Source organism: Manis pentadactyla, chromosome 8, assembly GCF_030020395.1.
Source record: "Manis pentadactyla isolate mManPen7 chromosome 8, mManPen7.hap1, whole genome shotgun sequence".
Lineage (NCBI taxonomy): Eukaryota > Metazoa > Chordata > Mammalia > Pholidota > Manidae > Manis > Manis pentadactyla.
The window spans coordinates 74,894,568-74,915,272 of NC_080026.1; the positions used below are offsets into that span (position 1 = coordinate 74,894,568).

Here is a 20,705-nt window from a genome sequence, read left to right on the forward strand (position 1 = left end):
GACTGCAAAAATCTCCTACATGGTATTTGTTCAATTAACCAAATAATAAACTGAGGAAGAATGAATCTATTTTGGACTAAGCTGTGTTATTAAGGTTACCTAAAAACTAATAAAATGATATGGAAGGAACATACATCATTGAATAAATTGTTTTAAATCCTTTTTGGTAGAAGGTAGACTTTTCTAAGGATTAAATACAAATAAGGCTTTTAAAGCACTTAGCTGCTGGGTGCCTGGATCATAGTATATGCTGACTAGATGTTAGTGATAGTTTAATTTTTGTTAAAGTAACTAAGAAAAGCCCTTGACATCAAGTGTTCAATAAGTAAAGTTATTTTATTATCACTATTTTTATTAAGGTAATCCATTTCTCAGTGGGTTGCTGAAATTCTACAGGATGTAGAATCCCTACTTGAATTTAATTTGCAAAAGTATAGCATTGTCTTTTGATAAGATTTTTCCCTTTCTCTTACACACCACCATTGCCAGATATTTTTATCTTTTGTACACCATAGTGTGATCTTGGTAAATTCGTATTACTGTTTCCTGTGTTTGATTCCTTTGTGTAATGCATGACTCATAATTAAGTATGTTGGAACTAGTGCTGAGACATTGCTAGACCTGGATGCTCGAGGCCCTGAGGAAGGCAGAACACCAGGTGGCAGAATATTTCTTCAAACCATGGGACCACTGCTGTCAAACCCACCCCTTTGATATACATGAAGTCACTCAAAATATAAGTGATGATAATTACTAATAGTAGTTATTAATGTGCATTCTCTATGATAAATCTTATGCTAAAAGGAATTTAACATGGGTTACATCATTTAACCCAGACCTACCATCTAATTCTAGAAAAACTTTAAAATTAAGGCAAATATCTTAAAAGTTAGAGATTTGATTCTTTCATTGATTTTTTGAACCTTAATAGCAAAACTGCTTCATCAAGGTTTCCAATAAATAGCTACAGTTTTTTTTTAGGATAGAATTTAATCCTGCATTCTTATATTTTTTTCCTAAAATTTTTACCATCGAATCAAAAAAGAACATCTCTTGGTAAAGAATGGATTTGGGGTTAATATGATAAAATAAAACAAAGACAATTTTGCTTGCATTCTAAGTACTTAATAAGTAAATACTTAAGAAGTAATACATAATACTTAAACAAATACATACTTAATAAGTAAAAGGTACTTATTAGGTAATTATATTCAGAAATTAGTTCCCAAGTGAAAAAGCAGACATTTCAAGTTTGAAAGACTTAAAATGATATTGGAGGAGAAGAACTTCTATCAAGAAATAATATATAAAAGATGCTCCACAGAATGACCTTTGAATTCTGTTCTGTCTTTAGACTATATACTAATACATGAGGGTCTTCATTTATTCAGGTTAACTTTCTTTGAATTTTTATTTCCAAACTGACATAAGAAAGTCCCAATTTGAACATTGAATAAGATCTTTGACCTCAGTTGAATATTTCCATTCCTCACATTTTATTGAAATAGTTATCTCAAGGTTAGATATTCTTGAATTGATTTTGGAAGGCAAAACATTTTTTCATTCCACAAACTTTGAGCATCTATCATTTGCCAGGCATTAAGCTGAAAAAGCTGGACACCGTACTTGATCTCAAGATGCTAATACGCAAGGGCAGAGGTTGGCAAAATGGGCCAAATAGTAAATAATTTAGGCTTGTGGGCCATATAGTCTCTGTTGCACTACCTAACTCTGTGATTGCATCATGAAAGTAGCTACAGACAATACTTAACCAGTGAGCAGATTTATTTCCACTACAATTTGATTTACAAAAATAGGTGGCAAAGCCCTGGGAGGTGGATGCTTGAGCAAATTGCCAAGGGTTTTGAAGTTTCAGGCAGAATAAGTAGCCAGCTCACTTGGTGAATTGGGGAAATCCTAATGTTATTGAGTAACAGTTGTAAATTTGGGGCACTATCATCCCTGGAGGATATTTGATTTTCACAATGACCAGGAATACTACTGACATTTTGGAGGTAGGAATGAGAGGTGCCACATACTCTTCAGTACATGACATCCCTACACAATGAAGATGGATCCTGTGCACATGCCAAGGGCACCTTTTAGAGAAACCCTGCTATAGAGAAGTCTTAGCTTTTGGGAGCAGGGAGTCACACCAACCGAAGTTCAAAAGATAGAGCAAAAATCAGGGCAGAATCTTTTATGCTGATTATTATTAGTACAGCATTGGATATTTAAAATGCCATATGCTCCTTTTTTAGTTTTAACAATCAGATAGCATTTGTTTAGTGCCATAAAAACCCATTAGATTTTATTTTTATTCAGGCATAGATTGGAAGTTGAAAGACTTCCAGAGCAAAGATCAGGTACAGTGCAATCTTCTGAATAAGGCAGCATGAGATGCTATTAAGCATTTCAGAGGTAATTCAATAAAGTACGTTGTCATCAGTGCCTCTCCTTCTTATGGGCATTTGGATGAGAGCACCAGAGTAACCTTAGTTCTGGTTTTGAAAGAGCCCTTTTGTGAGTTAAAAAAATTTTTAAAGCTATTTTAACAATTTTTAAAGAAGACTCTCTAAGTCAATAAATAATTTTTCTTTTCTGAATTCTTCTTGAGTAAATAGCCTCAAGGAAATATTCCTGTGGTTCCTGAAGAAGAGCAAGCAGAAGATCCTTTGCACAGACCAGGGTTGCGGTAAATAAGTACCTGTTTTGAAACATAAGAAATGCCCCTTGCTTGGGGCTGATATAGCCCCTGCCAGGATGAAATGGGTAGGATGAGATTCAACCTGTATTCATCCTTATGCAGGTGCCTTGGTATAATATGCAAAGTGCACAACTCTATAAAGTGTCCTGGGGTCAAAACCAACATTACTTCATTGCACTTGGCTTAGTTGCACATATTCCTTCAATTTGCATGCTTTCAAATACCCACTGGGTGACACACTCTCAGTTAAGTGTAGTATGCAGGGAAAATTATATATCCCTTTAATTGAGTACTTACTCTATGGCAACTTCTTTGCCAAGTGTTGTATACTTACTAATACAGCTGCTTTATGAGCTAGGTTTTGTTCCATTTTTCTAAATAAAGAAGTTGAAGCTTAGTGGCTTTAAATAACTTGCCCATATTACATACTTAGGAGGCGTAGGTGTGGGATTCAAAACTATCATTTTTCCCTGATTCTAAATTTCCTGCTATTAGTTACTAAACGGTAGGGATTTCAATGAAATTATATATATTGATGAAAGGAGACAAACATGACAACACATTGTTACAATACAAGTGTAGGCACTTTTCAGGCAGGATGTCTACTTAGATGTAGAGGAAATGTTGGCAGGGACCATTTCCCAGAAGAGGCTGTCCCTGAGCCGAGTCTTACAGAAGTTGACACAAATATGTGGGAATTCAAAGACTGATAAATCAACACACTACAATGAGATACTACCTCACAAAATGGCTATTACAAAAAAAAAATTAAAAGAAGGAAGAAAGAAAGAAAACAAGTGCTGGCAAGGATGTGGAGAAATTGGAGCCCTTGTACACTGTTGGAGGAGATGCAAAATGGTACACTGCTATGGAAAACAATCCAGAGATTCCTGAAAACATTAAAAATAGAACTACCATGTGATCCAGAAATCTCCTTTCTAGATATATACCGAAAATAATTGAAAACAGGATCTCAAAGAGATGTTAGCACTTCCATGTCAATTGCAGAACTATTCACAACAGCCGTGGCATGAAGATAACATAATATCTATTGATAGGTGAATGGATAAAGAAACTGTGATATATGTATACACATACCTATAGAAACACACAAAATGGGATACTACTCAGCCTTAAAAAAGAAGGAAATCCTGAAAGATGCAGTAACATAGATGAACCTGAGGACGTTATGCTAAGTGAAATTAGCCAATTACAGAAAGACAAATGTTGCATGATCTCACTTATGTGAGTTACCTAAAATAGTCATATTTATAGAATCAAAGAGTGGATGGTGGATGCAAAGTTCTGGGTTCAGGAAGAAATTGAAAGTTACTGAACAACAGATACAGAATTTCAGTTAAGCAAGAAGAATAAGAACTACAAGTCTGCTGTACAATATTGTGACTATAGTCAAAAAACAATGTATATTTAAAAATTCAAGAGGGTAGAGCTTATGTTGAGACTTGAATCTGACTTTCTAATGACTTTAAGGTTTGGGAATAACTAGCTGAAGCATTTGACCAAGGATCTGGTCTCAGCATCTGAAGAATTGAATCACACTAAATCAAATTTGGAAACTTATAGTTACATATAATATGATTTTAGAAGATAGTTTTGAAGATAATACTTTTCGAATTTTTGTTGTGTTTATAAACAGCCTGATCACTAATATTTGTGTAGTGCTTTAGTTTGAAATTAAAGAAATTTCAAGTATAGTTTCACATTATTTTATGGCATTTATTTGAGATTGCTCGGACCAAAAGTATTATTTCTGTATTAGATATAAAACACTGAGATTCACGGAACTGAAGTAATTTGCCTCTCTTTCTCATACATGCACCCTAGAGTTAGTGGTAGGAAAGCTATCTAATTGATAAGTACCTAAGTCTTGTCTAAATCAGAGTTGCAGGGATAATGGTTTCTTAAACTTTCTCTTTTTAATCATTCTGCCATCATTAAATTAATCATTCAAATTGAGACATATTGAATGAATGAAGAGATGAGGGAGAATGTACATGAAGAGCTTACATGAGGAAAGTCATGTGACTTATGGCAACTGTGGGGAAACTGTGTTTGGCTATAGCACTCAGAGCCAGGGAAGAGGACCCTCATATCAGTCTGAGTCACCTGCCTCTGTCTGAACCCTTTAATTTAGAAGGTTTCCACCCTCTGGGTGTGCCCTCTCCAGACCACTTGTAGATCATGTGCCAAGATCAGGACCCTGGAATTTCCTGCCCGAATGGCCCTGAGCTCATTTCCAGCATCTGCACGGGCCTCTTCCTGGGTCCTTCCTCTCTCTCTGGCCTTTTGCCCACCCCTGTGTGTGAGTGTTGACCAAGAGGCAGCTGTGTCCATGTGGAGAGTGGGTGATTGTGCTGGATGGTTGCAAAAGGAGACAGCATCCTGCAACTATTAGGGATGGATATGAAATGCAGATTACTCAAATATAAATTATTGATGTACTTTTCCCTGTATTACATTCTTCTCTAGATACATTGGCAGGCTCTTTACATTTTTTTTTAATTGAAAATATTTAACGTATGACATTTTATAAATTAAAGGTCTACAACATGTTAATTTGATACATTTATATATTGTAATATGATTGCCATTGTAGCAATAATTAGCACATTTTTTACATTATATAATTACTCTTTCTAGTGGCTGGAATAATTAAGTTCTAGACTCTTAGCAAGGTTTGATTATAGTACAATATTATTGTCTATATTCATTATACTGTCCATTAAATCTCTATGGCTTATTTACTACCTGTTCTAAATCAGCACCCTTAACATCTATCGTATCCCTGACAACCCATCCCCTGGTAGCCACAGTTTTACTCTGTTCTTATGAGTTTGGCTTTTTTAGATTCACACATGAGTAATATCATTTGGTAATTGTCTTTCTCTGTCTGACGTCTAAAATGTGTTCAAATGTGTTTTAAAATCTGTCCATGGTTGTCACAAATGGCAGGATAGTCTCCTTTTTCATGACTGAATAATATTCCATTGTGTGTGTGTACATCGTACCTTCTTTATTCATTCATCCAGTGAGGAGCACTTAGATTGTTTCCATATCTTGGCTATTGTAAATAATGCTGTAATAAATGTGAATTTCTTGACCCCAGAGTTTTTGTTCAATATTTGAAGCTTCCAGAAGATAAGATACTTTCTAACTATTTTTAAAGTCTAAATTCATTTAAAGAGATTACAAAGGGTGTCTAGAGCCAAAAGGAGAAAGAGGAGGATGTTGGAGCTATTTCTCTAGAGACTGGGTTTCTCCTCATGGACTTGCCTAAAGAGGCCGACTGGGTTCCCAGCTCCATCAAAGGTCTCCTCCCTTCTCTGTGGGCACAAGAGCAGAGAGCCATTGGACTTTGGGGAACTTCAGGGACATTGATAGCAAGGAGATTTGAGACTTGATGCTTCACTGTCTGGGCATGGCATGACTCCTGTTCCAGTATGATCTTGGGGAAGAGCTAAATAATGAATGTGATGGCCTAGCTAGCTGAAAAAGAAGGGGTCATACTCTAAATCAAATTTAATTTGATTTTTAAAAATGATAAAATGGATATTTCCAGCACTCTTGAATCTACCCTGAGGTTTATTTCTGACATATTAGAAGGTTTATTTTGGTTATTGGAGGTCATGAACACTAATAATGCTAAGGAAAAGAATACATATAATTGTGGTAGCTGCTAATGTTAATTTAATATTTACTGTGCTCCAGGCACTTTTTAAATGCCTTAAATCTATGATTTCACCTATTTTCACCACCACCCTATATAATGGGTGGTAATATGCCCCTCTTCTTCTTCTTTTTTTTTTTAAGGTAAGGAGGTTGAGACCTAGAGAGGTTAAATACTTGCCAAAAGCATAGCTAATAATGCATGCAGATCCAATTCCACTTACTTCTCTTTCTTTCTAAAGCCCATGTTCTTTTTTTTTTTGTAGATAATTATTTTTTATTGAAGGGTAGTTGACACGCAGTATTACATTACATTAGTTTCAGGTGTACAACACAGTGATTCAACACTTATATACATGATGATTCTAGGTACCAGCTATCACCATACCAAGTTGTTACAATATTTTGACTATATTCCTTATGCTATACATTACATCCCAGTTACTTATTTATTTTACAATTGGAAGTGTGTACTTTTTTTTTTTTTTGTGAGGGCATCTCTCATATTTATTGATCAAATGGTTGTTAACAACAATAAAATTCTGTATAGGGGAGTCAGTGCTCAATGCACAATCATTAATCCACCTCAAACCTAATTTTCATCAATCTCCAATCTTCTGAAGAATAACAAACAAGTTCTTACATGGAGAACAAATTCTTACATAGTGAATAAGTTACATGGTGAACAGTACAAGGGCAGTCATCACAGAAACTTTCGGTTTTGCTCATGCATTATTAACTATAAACAGTCAGTTCAAATATGAATACTCATTTGATTTTTATACTTGATTTATATGTGGATACCACATTTCTCTATTATTATTATTTTTAATAAAATGCTGAAGTGGTAGGTAGATACAAGATAAAGGTAGAAAACAAAGTTTAGTGTTGTAAGAGAGCAAATGTAGATGATCAGGTGTGTGCCTGTAGACTATGTGTTAATCCAAGCTAGACAAGGGCAATAAAACATCCACGTATGCAGAAGATTTCTCTCAGAACATGAGGGGGGAGGTTCTAAGCCTCACCTCTGTTCATCCCTAATTTCTCACCTGATGAACCCCTGTGACTGTGCCTGTCTTAGGTTGTTCCTCCCTTGAGGAATCTTACCCGTCTCTGGCTAACCAGTCATCTTCTGGGGCCATACAGGGAAATGTAAAGTTGGTAAGTGAGAGAGAAGCCTTATCGTTTGAAATGGTTAGCTTTTTACTTCTTTGCATATTTATGCCCTGTGGCTTCTATGCCCAGCATTTGTCTTGAGGTATCTTTACCACTTGGAAGAATTATGATACTCAGTAAATTTGATATGAGGCACAAATTCTATTTAAGGGTTGTAATTAGGAAGGAAGAAGAAAAGCTATAGAAGTAGCAGGCGGAAGAAAACATAGGAAGATTGATTATTTCTTTGACGTATCTTCTTGTAGAGTAATTTCAGCATGTATAGGTTTTAAGCTACTACTTAAATTGCGCACACACATTAACGTAATAGGAGTATAGTTACATAACCAAAGCATACCTGTAATTACCAGCCATCTCCAGTGAAACCAAGAAAACCAGTTAGGCACCTTAGGCATTTGTGAAAACTTATCTATGATATGGTGGATATTGTCCAACTGAGCTTGAACAGTCTGAGAGAAATCAGACAAATTAAAACAACCCATTCCTGGGGAATGTTCACATCCCTTATGTTCTTTTAACAGTAAATAGTCTGTAGTTGTAAGATTTTGGAGTGGTACAATTTGCACTTCTCCTAATTCTTGATTGAGTTCCAACAGTATAGATCCAGTCAAATTTGTTGTTTTACTGTATGCACAGGCCAGCTTAGATATCTCCTTCATTCCCATGGCAAGTCCAGGAGCTGGTGGGATGAGTGCATCTACAGCTGTAGCAGTGCGTGGATCTTTGTTGGGGTTTTTTGATGATCATCTTCTGGCATGAGTCTTCCAGAGAGTGCTGATGTTGGAAGTTCTTTTTCATATCGTATCTTAGTTCATTTTCGGGGTAGCCCAATTAGGCTTTGATTCTCTGTATAAACACAAACAGACCCTTTGCCTACACTTTTTTATGCCCTTTATACCCTTGTGTAGAACTCATTGGAGGTCACCACACAGAAACTGCCTTTTTTTTTTTTTTTTTTTTGTGGTGTCACTAATCTACACTTACATGGCGAATATTATGTTTACTAGGCTCTCCCCTATACCAGGTCCCCCCTATAAAGCCCTTTACAGTCACTGTCCATCAGCATAGCAAAATGTTGTAGAATCACTACTTGCCTTCTATGTGTTGTACAGCCCTCCCTTTTCTCCTACCCCCCCATGCATGTTAATATTAGTACCCCCCTTAGTACCCCCCTATTTCCCCCCCCCTTATGCCTCCCTACCCACCCATCCTCCCCAGCCCCTTTCCCTTTGGTACCTGTTAGTCCATTCTTGAGTTCTGTGATTCTGCTGCTGTTTTGTTCCTTCAGTTTTTCCTTTGTTCTTATACTCCACAGATGAGTGAAATCATTTGGTATTTCTCTTTCTCCGCTTGGCTTGTTTCACTGAGCATATTACCCTCCAGCTCCATCCATGTTGCTGCAAATGGTTGGATTTGCCCTTTTCTTATGGCTGAGTAGTATTCCATTGTGTATATGTACCACATCTTCTTTATCCATTCATCTATCAATGGACATTTAGGTTGCTTCCAATTCTTGGCTATTGTAAATAGTGCTGCGATAAACATAGGGGTGCACTGATCTTTGTCATACTTGATTGCTGCATTCTTAGGGTAAATTCCTAGGAGTGCAATTCCTGGGTCAAATGGTAAGTCTGTTTTTAGCATTTCGATGTACCTCCATACTGCTTTCCACAATGGCTGAACTAGCTTACATTCCCACCAGCAGTGTAGAAGGGTTCCCCTTTCTCCACAGCCTCGCCAACATTTGTTGTTGTTTGTCTTTTGGATGGCAGCCATCCTTACTGGTGTGAGGTGATACCTCATTGTAGTTTTAATTTGCATTTCTCTGATAATTAGCAATGTGGAGCATCTTTTCATGTGTCTGTTGGCCATCTGTATTTCTTTTTTGGAGAACTGTCTGTTCGGTTCCTCTGTCCATTTTTTAATTGGGTTATTTGTTTTTTGTTTGTTGAGGCGTGTGAGCTCTTTATATATTCTGGACGTCAAGCCTTTATCGGATGTGTCATTTTCAAATATATTCTCCCATACTGTAGGATTCCTTTTTGTTCTATTGATGGTGTCTTTTGCTGTACAGAAGCTTTTCAGCTTAATATAGTCCCACTTGTTCATTTTTGCTGTTGTTTTCCTTGCCCGGGGAGATATGTTCAAGAAGAGTTCACTCATGTTTATGTCTAAGAGGTTTTTGCCTATGTTTTCTTCCAAGAGTTTAATGGTTTCATGACTTACATTCAGGTCTTTGATCCATTTTGAGTTTCCTTTTTTATATGGGGTTAGACAATGGTCCAGTTTCATTCTCCTACATGTAGCTGTCCAGTTTTGCCAGCACCATCTTTTGAAGAGACTGTCATTTCACCATTGTATGTCCATGGCTCCTTTATCAAATATTAATTGACCATATATGTCTGGGTTAATGTCTGGATTGTCTAGTCTGTTCCATTGGTCTGTGGCTCTGTTCTTGTGCCAGTACCAAATTGTCTTGATTCCTATGGCTTTATAGTAGAGCTTGAAGTTGGGGAGTGAGATCCCCTCTACTTTCTTCTTCTTTCTCAGGATTGCTTTGGCTATTCGGGGTCTTTGGTGTTTCCATATGAATTTTTGAATTATTTGTTCCAGTTCATTGAAGAATGTTGCTGGTAGTTGCATAGGGATTGCATCAAATTTGTATATTGCTTTGCTAAAGCCCATATTCTTAATCACTATATAGTGGTCTGGGATAAGGAGTTCAAATTTTATTACACAGATAATAAAATTATACCTCATGTCTCTATAATAGCTTGTTTTATCTAAATTATTTTTACATGCAAAAAATAATCTTCTAATTCTTCTAATGTAGTGAGATAATAGGCAGCATTTGAACTGATTGTGTGATAAGGGATAAATGTCACTGATAGAAAATAAATCTGGCAGTGATGTTTATAGTATATTGGGGTAGGGAACAAGAAACTCAAGGAAGGAAGACCACTTATAGGGCCTTTGCATAACAGGCTGAAACAGGACCAGTGCCAAGTGACCCAAATAAGTGAGGAAAGTTCATCGAGGACAAACATCGTTTTGATGAGCTCACTCAGGGGATGATCAGCTGGCTGTAAGATCTCAAAGTACCCATACTTAATCCTTCAGTTGCTTCTCATTCAATCCAGAAACTGGTTTCTTTGGTAAGTCAGAGATTTCTGCTTTTATTCAATTGTTATAAGTTGTGGGACACCACTGGCACAGAAATAAATAATAGCTGTCAATATTCTTGGCATTAAACTTGATATGGAGCTGATTTCTTAGGACAGAATAAATAAATGCTACCCAGTATAACTAATATAACTCTGTATGCTCTGCTGTAGATAGAGGATAATGTTGAACTATTCACAGACATATGTTTGTTTGAGATACCTTGTCTTATAAATATGGGGTTCATCAGATACTTTTGTTATATTTTAAAACTAAAACCTTCTAATAAGATCAAACCCTTTGCTACTAAGTAGGCTAAAAAACCTTGTTTATTCAATATGAAAAAAATTTAAGCAGTTTTTATAGATTCCTTACTGCAAAGAGTCATCCTTTTCTCCCCTTTCTTTCTCATCTCACATCCAATCTGTGGAGGAATCTTGTTGCTTCTACTTTCAAAATATAACAGGGCTCAAGTGCTTTTCACCTCCTCCATTGCTTCCACTCTTTCCAAACTTCCATCATCTCTCATGCACTAGATTCAGATTCTCTTCAGTCTTCTGGCTTCTACTCTTGCCACCTTGCAGTTTATTCTCCATAGAACTGGTAGAGGGGTCTCTTCCATATGTAAGCCCAGTTAGGTCGTACCTGGGCTCAAAACACTACAGTGCCTCCACATTTCAGACTCAAAGCAAGTCCTTATAATGGTCCCCCAGCCCCGTGGCGTCTGCCCCTCTTCCCTTACCTACTGAGGGTTACTCTTCCTCCAGCTCTCTGAACTCCGGCCAGTCTGACCACCTTGCTGCCTCTGAATCCGCCAACACTTTGCCCTCCTGTTCCTTCTGTGCAGATACTCTTTCTTAGATCTCCGGTTAAATGTCTCCCTCATCTCTCTCAGATTTCTTTTTGAAAATTGAAGTATAGCTGATATACAGTCTTATATTGGTTTCAAGTACACAACACAGTGGCTCAGTAGTTATCCATATTATTAAATCCTCACCCCAGCTAGTGCAGTTACTATCTGCCAACACAGGAAGATGTTACAGAATCATTGGCTATATAAAATCTCATATTTTCAATGTGGACACACCCATCCTGTTTAATCCTCTAACCTACCCTTCCTCCCAATTGTAATCCCTGCTACCCTATTTGGCTTCATTATAAGAAGTATATGATGTATTTTGTGTTTGTATGCATATACTAGGTATAATACATATTATTTATTATGTCAATTATTTATTTTCTATTTCCCTGATTAATAAGCAGGAATCTGGTTTTGTTTGTTGATACATTCCAAACACCTGCAACAATTTATGGTGCATAGTAGGCATTCAATAAGTTTTATGGAATAAATGAGCAAATTAAACCACAATGTTCTATCAGTAGTAAAGAAATGCTTTCTTTTAAATGGATCCATTAGGACATGTTTTATCTAGTTGTAACCATTATTGTGCATTTCACATTTTTAGGTATTATAAAATAGAACATTTGAAAATAGAAGAAGAGAAAAGATTATTGTTCCACCTAACACATATCTGTTAACTTTCTAATATTTTCTGCAAAGCCTCTCTATTTAGAATTATAAGGGACTTTAATAAAAACACACTTATCTGATGGTTTATAATCTTTATTATCTTTTTTTTGTTATAGCTTATAAGTATTCTATGCTTTGCATACTTTTCATTAATCTATCACTTAATCAGTGTAAGTCAGTGGTTCTCTGACTTATGTAGGTTATACCTATTGATATGAACTCTATTAGGAGTTGAAAACAAGCATATTTAAAAATATTTATTTACTAATTCATTTAAAAATATAAAATTAAACATAATACATGTTAACACAGTCTATTTTTAATTTAAAAAACTATATTTTCTAGAACAGTGAAAAGAGAAGTTTGAGTTTCTGTTTTGCACATCTGTCGATATCTAGCTTGGTAGAAGACAGATTGATTCTCATACATGCTTCTGAGTTCAGTGTGTTTATTTTCTACTGTTTTGGTGGAAGCATATGAAAAAAATCATTTTTACAGAGATTTATAGTAGGAAAAGGAAGGAGTATGCTGGTGGCCTTTTCTGACCATTGTGGGCATTCTTATTTGAATTATACCAAAAACTAACAAATAGTAGTTTATTAAAGGTTAATTGCAATATGGAATCTGAAACCATATCAATGAATTTTTCATACTTTAGTACATTAAAATCCATTGGTTCATCTTGTACTTTGAGTAGATCTCTCCTTGTGCATGATTTTATTACATCACACATTGACCACCTGGAAAATACTGGTTTGCTGAGTTATACAGAATTCCAGTATCAAAAAAATCACATTTGTTAATATCAACATAACGTCAATGATCTCATCTGAAAGGTCGTCAAGTACTAGAAAGCTGTTAAGTGCGCAGTGTCAGGTAAAAGGGTTCTGAAGCTTTAATTTTCATTTGAAAGTTCAAATTTTACTATTGGCAACAAATACCATCTGTTGTCTCCCTTGAAGTGGCAGGCTCACTTTGTCCTTTTTCGAAAAACAATCTGCCAGATATCCAAGTCTGAATAATTATGGTTTGTTGGTCAATGCCAAGTAAAAACGATGCTCCATGAAAAGAGTGGTTAATTCAGCTTACATCTCCAGCAATTACACAAGTGATTTTCCTTAAAAGAAGTAACTGTATGCATGCAGTGGTCTATGGGTACTTGCCATTTCCCACACGCATTCACATATACTTGCCATTTTAAAAAGATACGTACTCAAGGCTTGAAAGTAAACAAAATTAATAACTTAATGTTTCATCAAAAACATTTTAAAATAAAACTGACATTTTATTTTTTCACCTTGAGTATGTGGTAATTAAGAGTATAATCACAACTAGTATAGACTGCCTTAATTTGTGTTGAGGAGACACCATTGCTTTCGTACCATCACTGCATCACTGAATAGCTCAGAACCACTTATGTTTGTTGCCATTCATATAAAAAATTACCCTGATGATTAGCTGGGTCTCATATCAAATAAATACAAGCAAAACAGCAAGTCCAGTGGTGTCTGTAGATGAATCCATTTGTAGAGCAAAAGTATAATTCTGTAGACAAGGCTTAAGTTATCTTTGTGCTTGCAATTTAATCTTTAATTCAGCAGGGTACTGTATCTTTGGAAAGAGTGAGTGCAATGATTTCTTGTACTGACTTCATCCAGAAGGCATTCAGCACAGTCAGCTCTACAGGGTTTATTGGTCTCTCAGCTACAATGTGGGTTTTCCCAGTCATTGTGATACAGTAATTCACTCTGTTAAGATGCTTCATGTACTTTTTTATTTCTAATTTGAAAAACTGTACCAAACAACTTTTCTTATAACTCTATCATGTCTACGTTTAAAAAGTCAATTTCCTTTTCTTTGAACTTTGAATGATTGGGCTCAAAATGATATCATAACTGGCATGAGAATATTATTTTTAAAATCTGTTTTTAAAATTTTATCTTATAAAATTTATAAAATGTTAATATTATAGATTCATTTCTAAACCATTATCTGAAGGAATATAGCATGGTTTTGAATGTTCCAGGAGGTACTTTTTAGTACTTTGGCTATAAAGTGTATATGTAGCTCAGTGAGTAAGTGACCAGCTCCACATTCAGATGGGAATTTTCATCTTTCCGGCACCAGTGCTGAGTGGTGTGACCATAGGCAAACTCTCAAGATCCCAGTTGTCACATGTGTAAAATGGTATTTGGTAAGATTGTTGTAAAACTAAAATTTATATTATCTACAAAATCCTTAGCCTAGTCCTGGCAAATAGAAAGTATTCCAATCTCATCTTCTGTTAGTGTCATTACAAATTCCAAGTTTGTTTCATTCAATTAGAAAAGCCAATGGAAAAGCTCTCTGCACATTAAATCACCTCTGTTTATATTATATTCTGGTGCATTCTGTAACTTCAGGCTTATGGCAAGTTCTTAGGCAACAAAATGTTTGAATATATTTATAAGAATTACTTGTAACTAGCATGTAAACTGTTTAATTTTTTTTACATTTATCAAAATATTCTTCTCTACTATTTAAACATTTGCATGTTTTTCCTTATAATTATTTTTACTTGTTTTGTAAATCATAGACAACTTCATCTTGAATTATCATATTGTCCAAATTAATGGAGTCTAAATTACTATCTTTTGATGTGTTTGGAAAAATTTAACCAACATATTTGATGAGTAGAATTTCAAACTATGAATATCTTCAATTGTTTTGTTCTTGATGTTCAAGCTATAGGTGGACCAATAATTGTTAGACAGCAAATTAATTAAATGGAAAAATAGAAATCTTAGGATTTTAAAGGTGGCTATAGATATGTTTTCAGAATAATTTATGAAAGTGAAGCTATTTAATTTTCTATTAATTATTTTCCATGTTGTTAAATCTAGAAGTATTGCAGTTGTTACTGATAATTTTCAATGTTTCTTCTTAAAAATCATCCTTAATGTTTATTGGTAATATTGCTGGCAAATGTTTTAAGGCATTCAAAATTGTAAAAGATCATGATAACTATCCAATGGAATATTATTCCTGCAAAAAAGGAAATCCTACAGTTTACATTTGCAACATGGATGGACCTTGATTGAGGCTATTATGCTAAGTGAAATAAGGCAGAGAAAGACAAATACTGCATGGTGTCATTTACATGTGGTATCTAAGTAGAAAGCCAAACTTACAGAAAAAGAGAACAGAAAAGTGGATACCAAGGAATGGGAGAAACAGGGAGAGGCTAGTAAAGGGGACAGACTTTTAGTTGTATATTGTATAAGGTCTGAAGATCTAATGTATAACATGGTGATTATAGTTGATAACACTGTATTTCATAATTGAAATGTGCTAAGAGCTTAAAACTTAAATGTTCTCACCAAGAAAAAATATATGATGTGATGGTTATGTAACTTAACTAGACAAGAGGAATACTTTCACCATAATTATGCATCATGAGGTACACTTCAAATATCTTACAATTTTATTTGCCAATTATACCTCCATAAAGCTGGAAAATATAAATAAAATTGTAAAAGATAATTTAGTTAAAAAGCCCTCGTAAAACTTCACATTTTTCTTTTCACTTAATGTGTTATGTGGTCAAGCAAATATTAATTTTCTTTTTCTCATAGATAACTCTCATGAAAATAAAAATATGGTAATGTGCCTTAACATAGATGTCACATAGACTGAAATGACAGGAGTAGCATAGAAGGAATAGGTCTGTCTAATGAGAACAATTATAATAAAAAGAGACATGTAGTTGTAGTTTGTGTTTTCCACAAATATCCCCTGGGATAGAAGCATTCTAATTATTCTTTCATTTCAGAAGAAACTGAAATACAGTTCATTAAAAGAACAAGGAAGGGCTAGATTTTTCAACCAGCGTAACTCATGGAAACAGCTTCCTCTACCTTGCTCTTTCTCTTCCTGTGATGTGTGCCGTCCAGCTGCTGAAACAAAGTGCCTGCTGGAAATTAAAACCCACATGGCTAAGACCACAGCAATAAATCTGGTGGAACAGATGGTCCTGGGTGAATTGTTAACACCTCTGCATACAACCTTGAGATTTTATCAATAGGCTTTATGCTTAGGAATCCAGGAATTAGAATGACAAATTAAGAGCAAAACTTTCATGCTTATATCCAAACAGTATGTTATGGCTTCTTTCACTGTATCATTCTAATCTAACCAGAATTATTCTGGAAGTCATATATCAGACATGCAAATGTATATGTGCACGCACTTCTAGTGAGGGAATATACAGTGAATAGAATTCTGTAATCAAGTGTTGAGATCTCATTAAATGAGAATTTAGTTCCATATTCCAGTTAGATTTTCCAGGGAAGTTTCAATAATTATATGTTGAGTTTTTTTTTTCTTTATCATTACTATTTGACATATAAAAGAAGCTTTGTTGATTGGTACATTCAGCATAATTAAATGTTTTCATTTGGCAGTCAGCAGGGAAAGTGAAAGAAGAGGATGAGAAGAACTAACATTTTTCATTGTCTACCCTGAGTCTGGCTCTCTTCACCCCGTCCGATCTGATCCTTATAACTCTCCTAGGAAATGTTCGCACTGCATTTTTCCATAACTTTCTTCAACACATGCTGTTGATTTGTTGCTTGAAGATCACTGAAAATACAGGGGTTGAACACAACAGATGCAGGCCTTATTTCTGTGGAGTTTTGATTCTAGTAAAGAAGATACTCAGCAACAAATACTTGCTTATCTAATAACAGTATAGTAAGAGATAAAAGAGCTCATAGTAGGAGGACCTGGCCTAGCTGGGAAGGGGTGGAGGAGGCTAGGAGCCAAAAGTTCCAGCATCACTGAACACCTACTTGCAAGTCTGAATGTATCATCAGTCCTGTCCTGAGGAATGAGTAGTAATTGACCTATAGAAGGTGTGTGTGTTGGGGGGACCTAAAGGGAGAGACAGAATGGAAAGGAATCTGGTGACAGCAGGCTGAAAGGGAGAGTGGTTTTCTCCTCATTTTAATGGAGGCGTCCAAGGTCACACAGGTAACTGTAAGTGGGACTTGAATTCAATTCTGTCTAATCTCCAAGTTCTCCCCAGTACAACATGCCTTTTCCCTGTTAGTCATCCAATCATGCTTAAGTTCCTGCTTTGATCTTCATCTGCAGATTCTTTGTCTCAGTAAAATGCTTTTGCATTTTCATTCAGATATGTTGCTTTTTTATTTCTGAAAGTAAGTTGCTGGTCATGCCGTCAGCACTGTCTCTGTTTTGTTTTTCAGCGTTCCAACATTCCAGAGCCTTCCTGAAGAGATCCTCAGTAAACTTGCTGACGTCCTTGAAGAGGTAATTGTTTCTAATGCTTGAACTTTTTGCGAGGGTACACAGCCCATCACAGCTGTGCGATAACAAGCACAAACTGCAGAGAACTTTGTGGCATTTTTAAGCTCTGGGATGAGCTATATATTTGGCTTAAAATCAAAAACAGCTCAGTACATCCAACATTTATACAGTTAAAAATGTGCAAATCAACTTAACTACAGAGGAAGGAAAACTTTTGAATGTGGAAGATATAATGTCCCTTTGACTTCCAAGAATTGATGAGGGGGGGAGATGTATTTCTCTGTTATTTCAGTCAGTGTGAAGCAAAATTGTAGTAATTGCCACCCTGAAGCTTCAGACTGGCAAGTTTACAATGGGAATTAGCAGTTGGGTACATATTTCTATTAGCATATTGAGTATATTTTACATACAAAATTTTATCCTGAATGTGAAAGTGTCACTGTTCTTTTTCTCTGAACCTATGAAGCACAAGAAATGTTGAAGCAAGAGACAGAGAGGAGATTTGCACAAGCAGCATCTTAAGTAAGCACAGGGGATGGGGTGCCAAGAGGGACAGGCAAGGCAGAGAACCTGGGCACACGTGCAGGTAGGTTGGGCGGCAGGGGCTGAGAAAAGCCTCTTCTGATATCGTCTACTTTCTGGGTGATCTAGAAAGCAAGGTCACCAACTGAGACTGAGGATAGGATAGATGCATGAGAGGTTTAAGGACAGAGGTTTAAGGTATGAGAAAAATGGAAGAATGAATGGATTAGGAAAACACAGTATGATTTCCATGCATCATTCAGGCCCCACTTGATGCTAGCAATTCCAAGTCCAAGTCGAACAGGTAAGGAAGAATTTATTCAAAACTTGCAATAGCAGAGAGAGATCAAATTCAAATCTGCTGGAACCAAAGGTGGTAGGATTTTTAAGTGTCGGGGTGAGTTAGTAGAAAAGGACTCCAATAGGGAGGCTGTTGGCTTATGTGTGTTATTTTTGCTAATAGTCCCTCTTGGAAGTTAAGCTTCTGCCCTCCCACAGAGCTGGGGAAATAGAGATACATTCTCCTTCCATGATTACATTTCTAAGGAATGGCTCCTAGGAAAGGACATCCCTGAGCTATAAAACTGGCAGCAGGCTGGGAGATTTGCACCTCAAAGGGGCAGACTAATAATTTAATTGCAAACTCAAAGTTTAGTTTTGCTACAAAACTGAAGTTTAGCCAAGCTGAGAGAAATGTGAAGCCTGTCTTGGTAACTAGCCCATTTGGTTGTATTTCTTTCAGCCTGAGTTCTGGTTCCAAGTAGGCAGAGAACTGGATGTCACCAGGATTAGTATTTTGCCAAGGAAAGATGAGTGGTTGAGGGAGGGAATAGGAAGGAAGGATTATAGTGATTAACTCTGGAATTTAAGCAGGGGAAGGAGGAGAGCAGCATGAGAAGGAGCAGCGGCCAGCGGGAGCTCTTAGGATCAGTGGATTTTAGTTATCATGACAATGAAGAATTTTTGGAGTTGTGCTATCCTAGCAATGAACTGGAAAGATTCTGTCAATGCTTTTGGCTCTAGTTACTAACTATATGCCAGTAATTCTATGCTCTGTAGAACTTCAAAGATACGTACAAATTCTTATGTTGAGACTTACCAAGTGAGCTTTCCTATGACTTACTGTTTTTCCTCATATTGTATCTGAGCACGAAGTAAAGTAGAAGTCACATTTGATCGCTGTGTTCAAGTATAAAAATTTCATGAGAAAAAATACTGGCTGTATTTCTCTCTGAATGTGCCGACCACTGTAGCTGAAACCCCTGCGAATGTAAAAAGACTCTTCCCAGCTCTTTCGTTTTTTGCTTTCTTTGTTGAAGGCACTGAAGAACTCTGATGATCATGATTTTTTTAAACAAAATGAACAAAGTACAAATTTACTAGCCCCAGTCAGGCCCCTCAAAAAAAAAAAAGGAAATCGCTTGAAATCATTTAGTCTTTTTCTTTTTACCCACAGCTGTGGAAGCATTTGCTATGTTTTGTGAAACAATAGCCATGGTCCTATAAATAATTATGACCAAAGAATTATTTTAGTACATTATGTCAAATTTTCTAGTCAGAAGATGCCTTAATTTGTGTTTGGATTTTGTGAACCACAGTACAGTCTATCCCAGTGCGGCATGAAAATGGAAACAGATGATTAAGTGCCCACACATTTGTTCTGGGGACATAAAAATGAAGTAAACAGACAAAATACAAAGTAGACATGCAAATATACTACCCAGTGCACGAAAGTGTTCAACTCAAGTCAGATAAACAGGCACAGTGAGGAATTAGATTAAATTATGCATAGATAAAGTGAAGCAAATCTGGAAGAACAAAAGCAATTCCAGTGTTACATAACATTAAAAGAAATTGTGCTTGCATAATAATTGAGCTGTCTTTCTACAAATATCCACGAGTTAAAAGAATCCCAGATTATTTTGTAAATAAAGCAGTGTTATTAGGAGCATTTAACTCGACAAATATTTGTGGAGCACCTGCCATGTGTCAGGAATTGTTCCAAGCTCTGGGGATTCAGGGTCATCTCCCATAGCACATGTTCCAGTGGACAGTACACATGAGAAGTAAGTAAGGGAAAAGTAGCATGGTGTGAGAAGGCTACTCTCTCTGCTGGGTTAGCAAGGGAAGACTTCTCTGAGGAGGTGATGTTTAAACTGAGATCTTATGGAGGATATGGGCTACTATGTGCACCAAGCAGAGGGAAGAGCAGGCGTAAGATCCTCAAGTAGGAATGAGTTTGCTGTCTTTAAGGAACAGACAGAAGGTTTATAGTGGGGTGAAATGAGACAGAGACAAGTAGACAAAGCCAGGTGTCAATGGGCTTCATGATAGCTAGGTGTTTATTCTAAGTGCAATGGTGATACTTGGAGGGTTATAAATAATAAGGTGATGTGACCTGAGTTATGTTTTAATAATATCTCTGGCTAGTGTGAGAAGATTGGATTACAGAGGGACAGACCGGTTAGAAAGCTATTGCAAAATAAGCTGGGTGACGGTGGACGGTGGGTACGTGGACTTACTTTCTTAACCACTATTTAATTCCTTATGTTCATTAAGAAACAATACTTTCAGCATAAGGGGAAAAAAAGGAAGCAGGGACTGGGAGAAATA

The 20,705-nt window shown here is 36.2% G+C and overlaps 1 protein-coding gene across 2 annotated transcripts in view; it reads left to right on the plus strand.

Moving 5' to 3' along the window:
* PRKG1 (protein kinase cGMP-dependent 1) overlaps positions 1–20,705 on the plus strand; it is a 1,239,474-nt gene that overhangs the window by 878,959 nt on the left and 339,810 nt on the right. For both annotated transcript variants that reach the window (XM_036924011.2, XM_036924010.2), the window contains exon 5: positions 17,510–17,573. In XM_036924011.2, the coding sequence (XP_036779906.1) occupies positions 17,510–17,573 (64 nt within the window). The remainder of the gene's footprint in view (positions 1–17,509; positions 17,574–20,705) is intronic.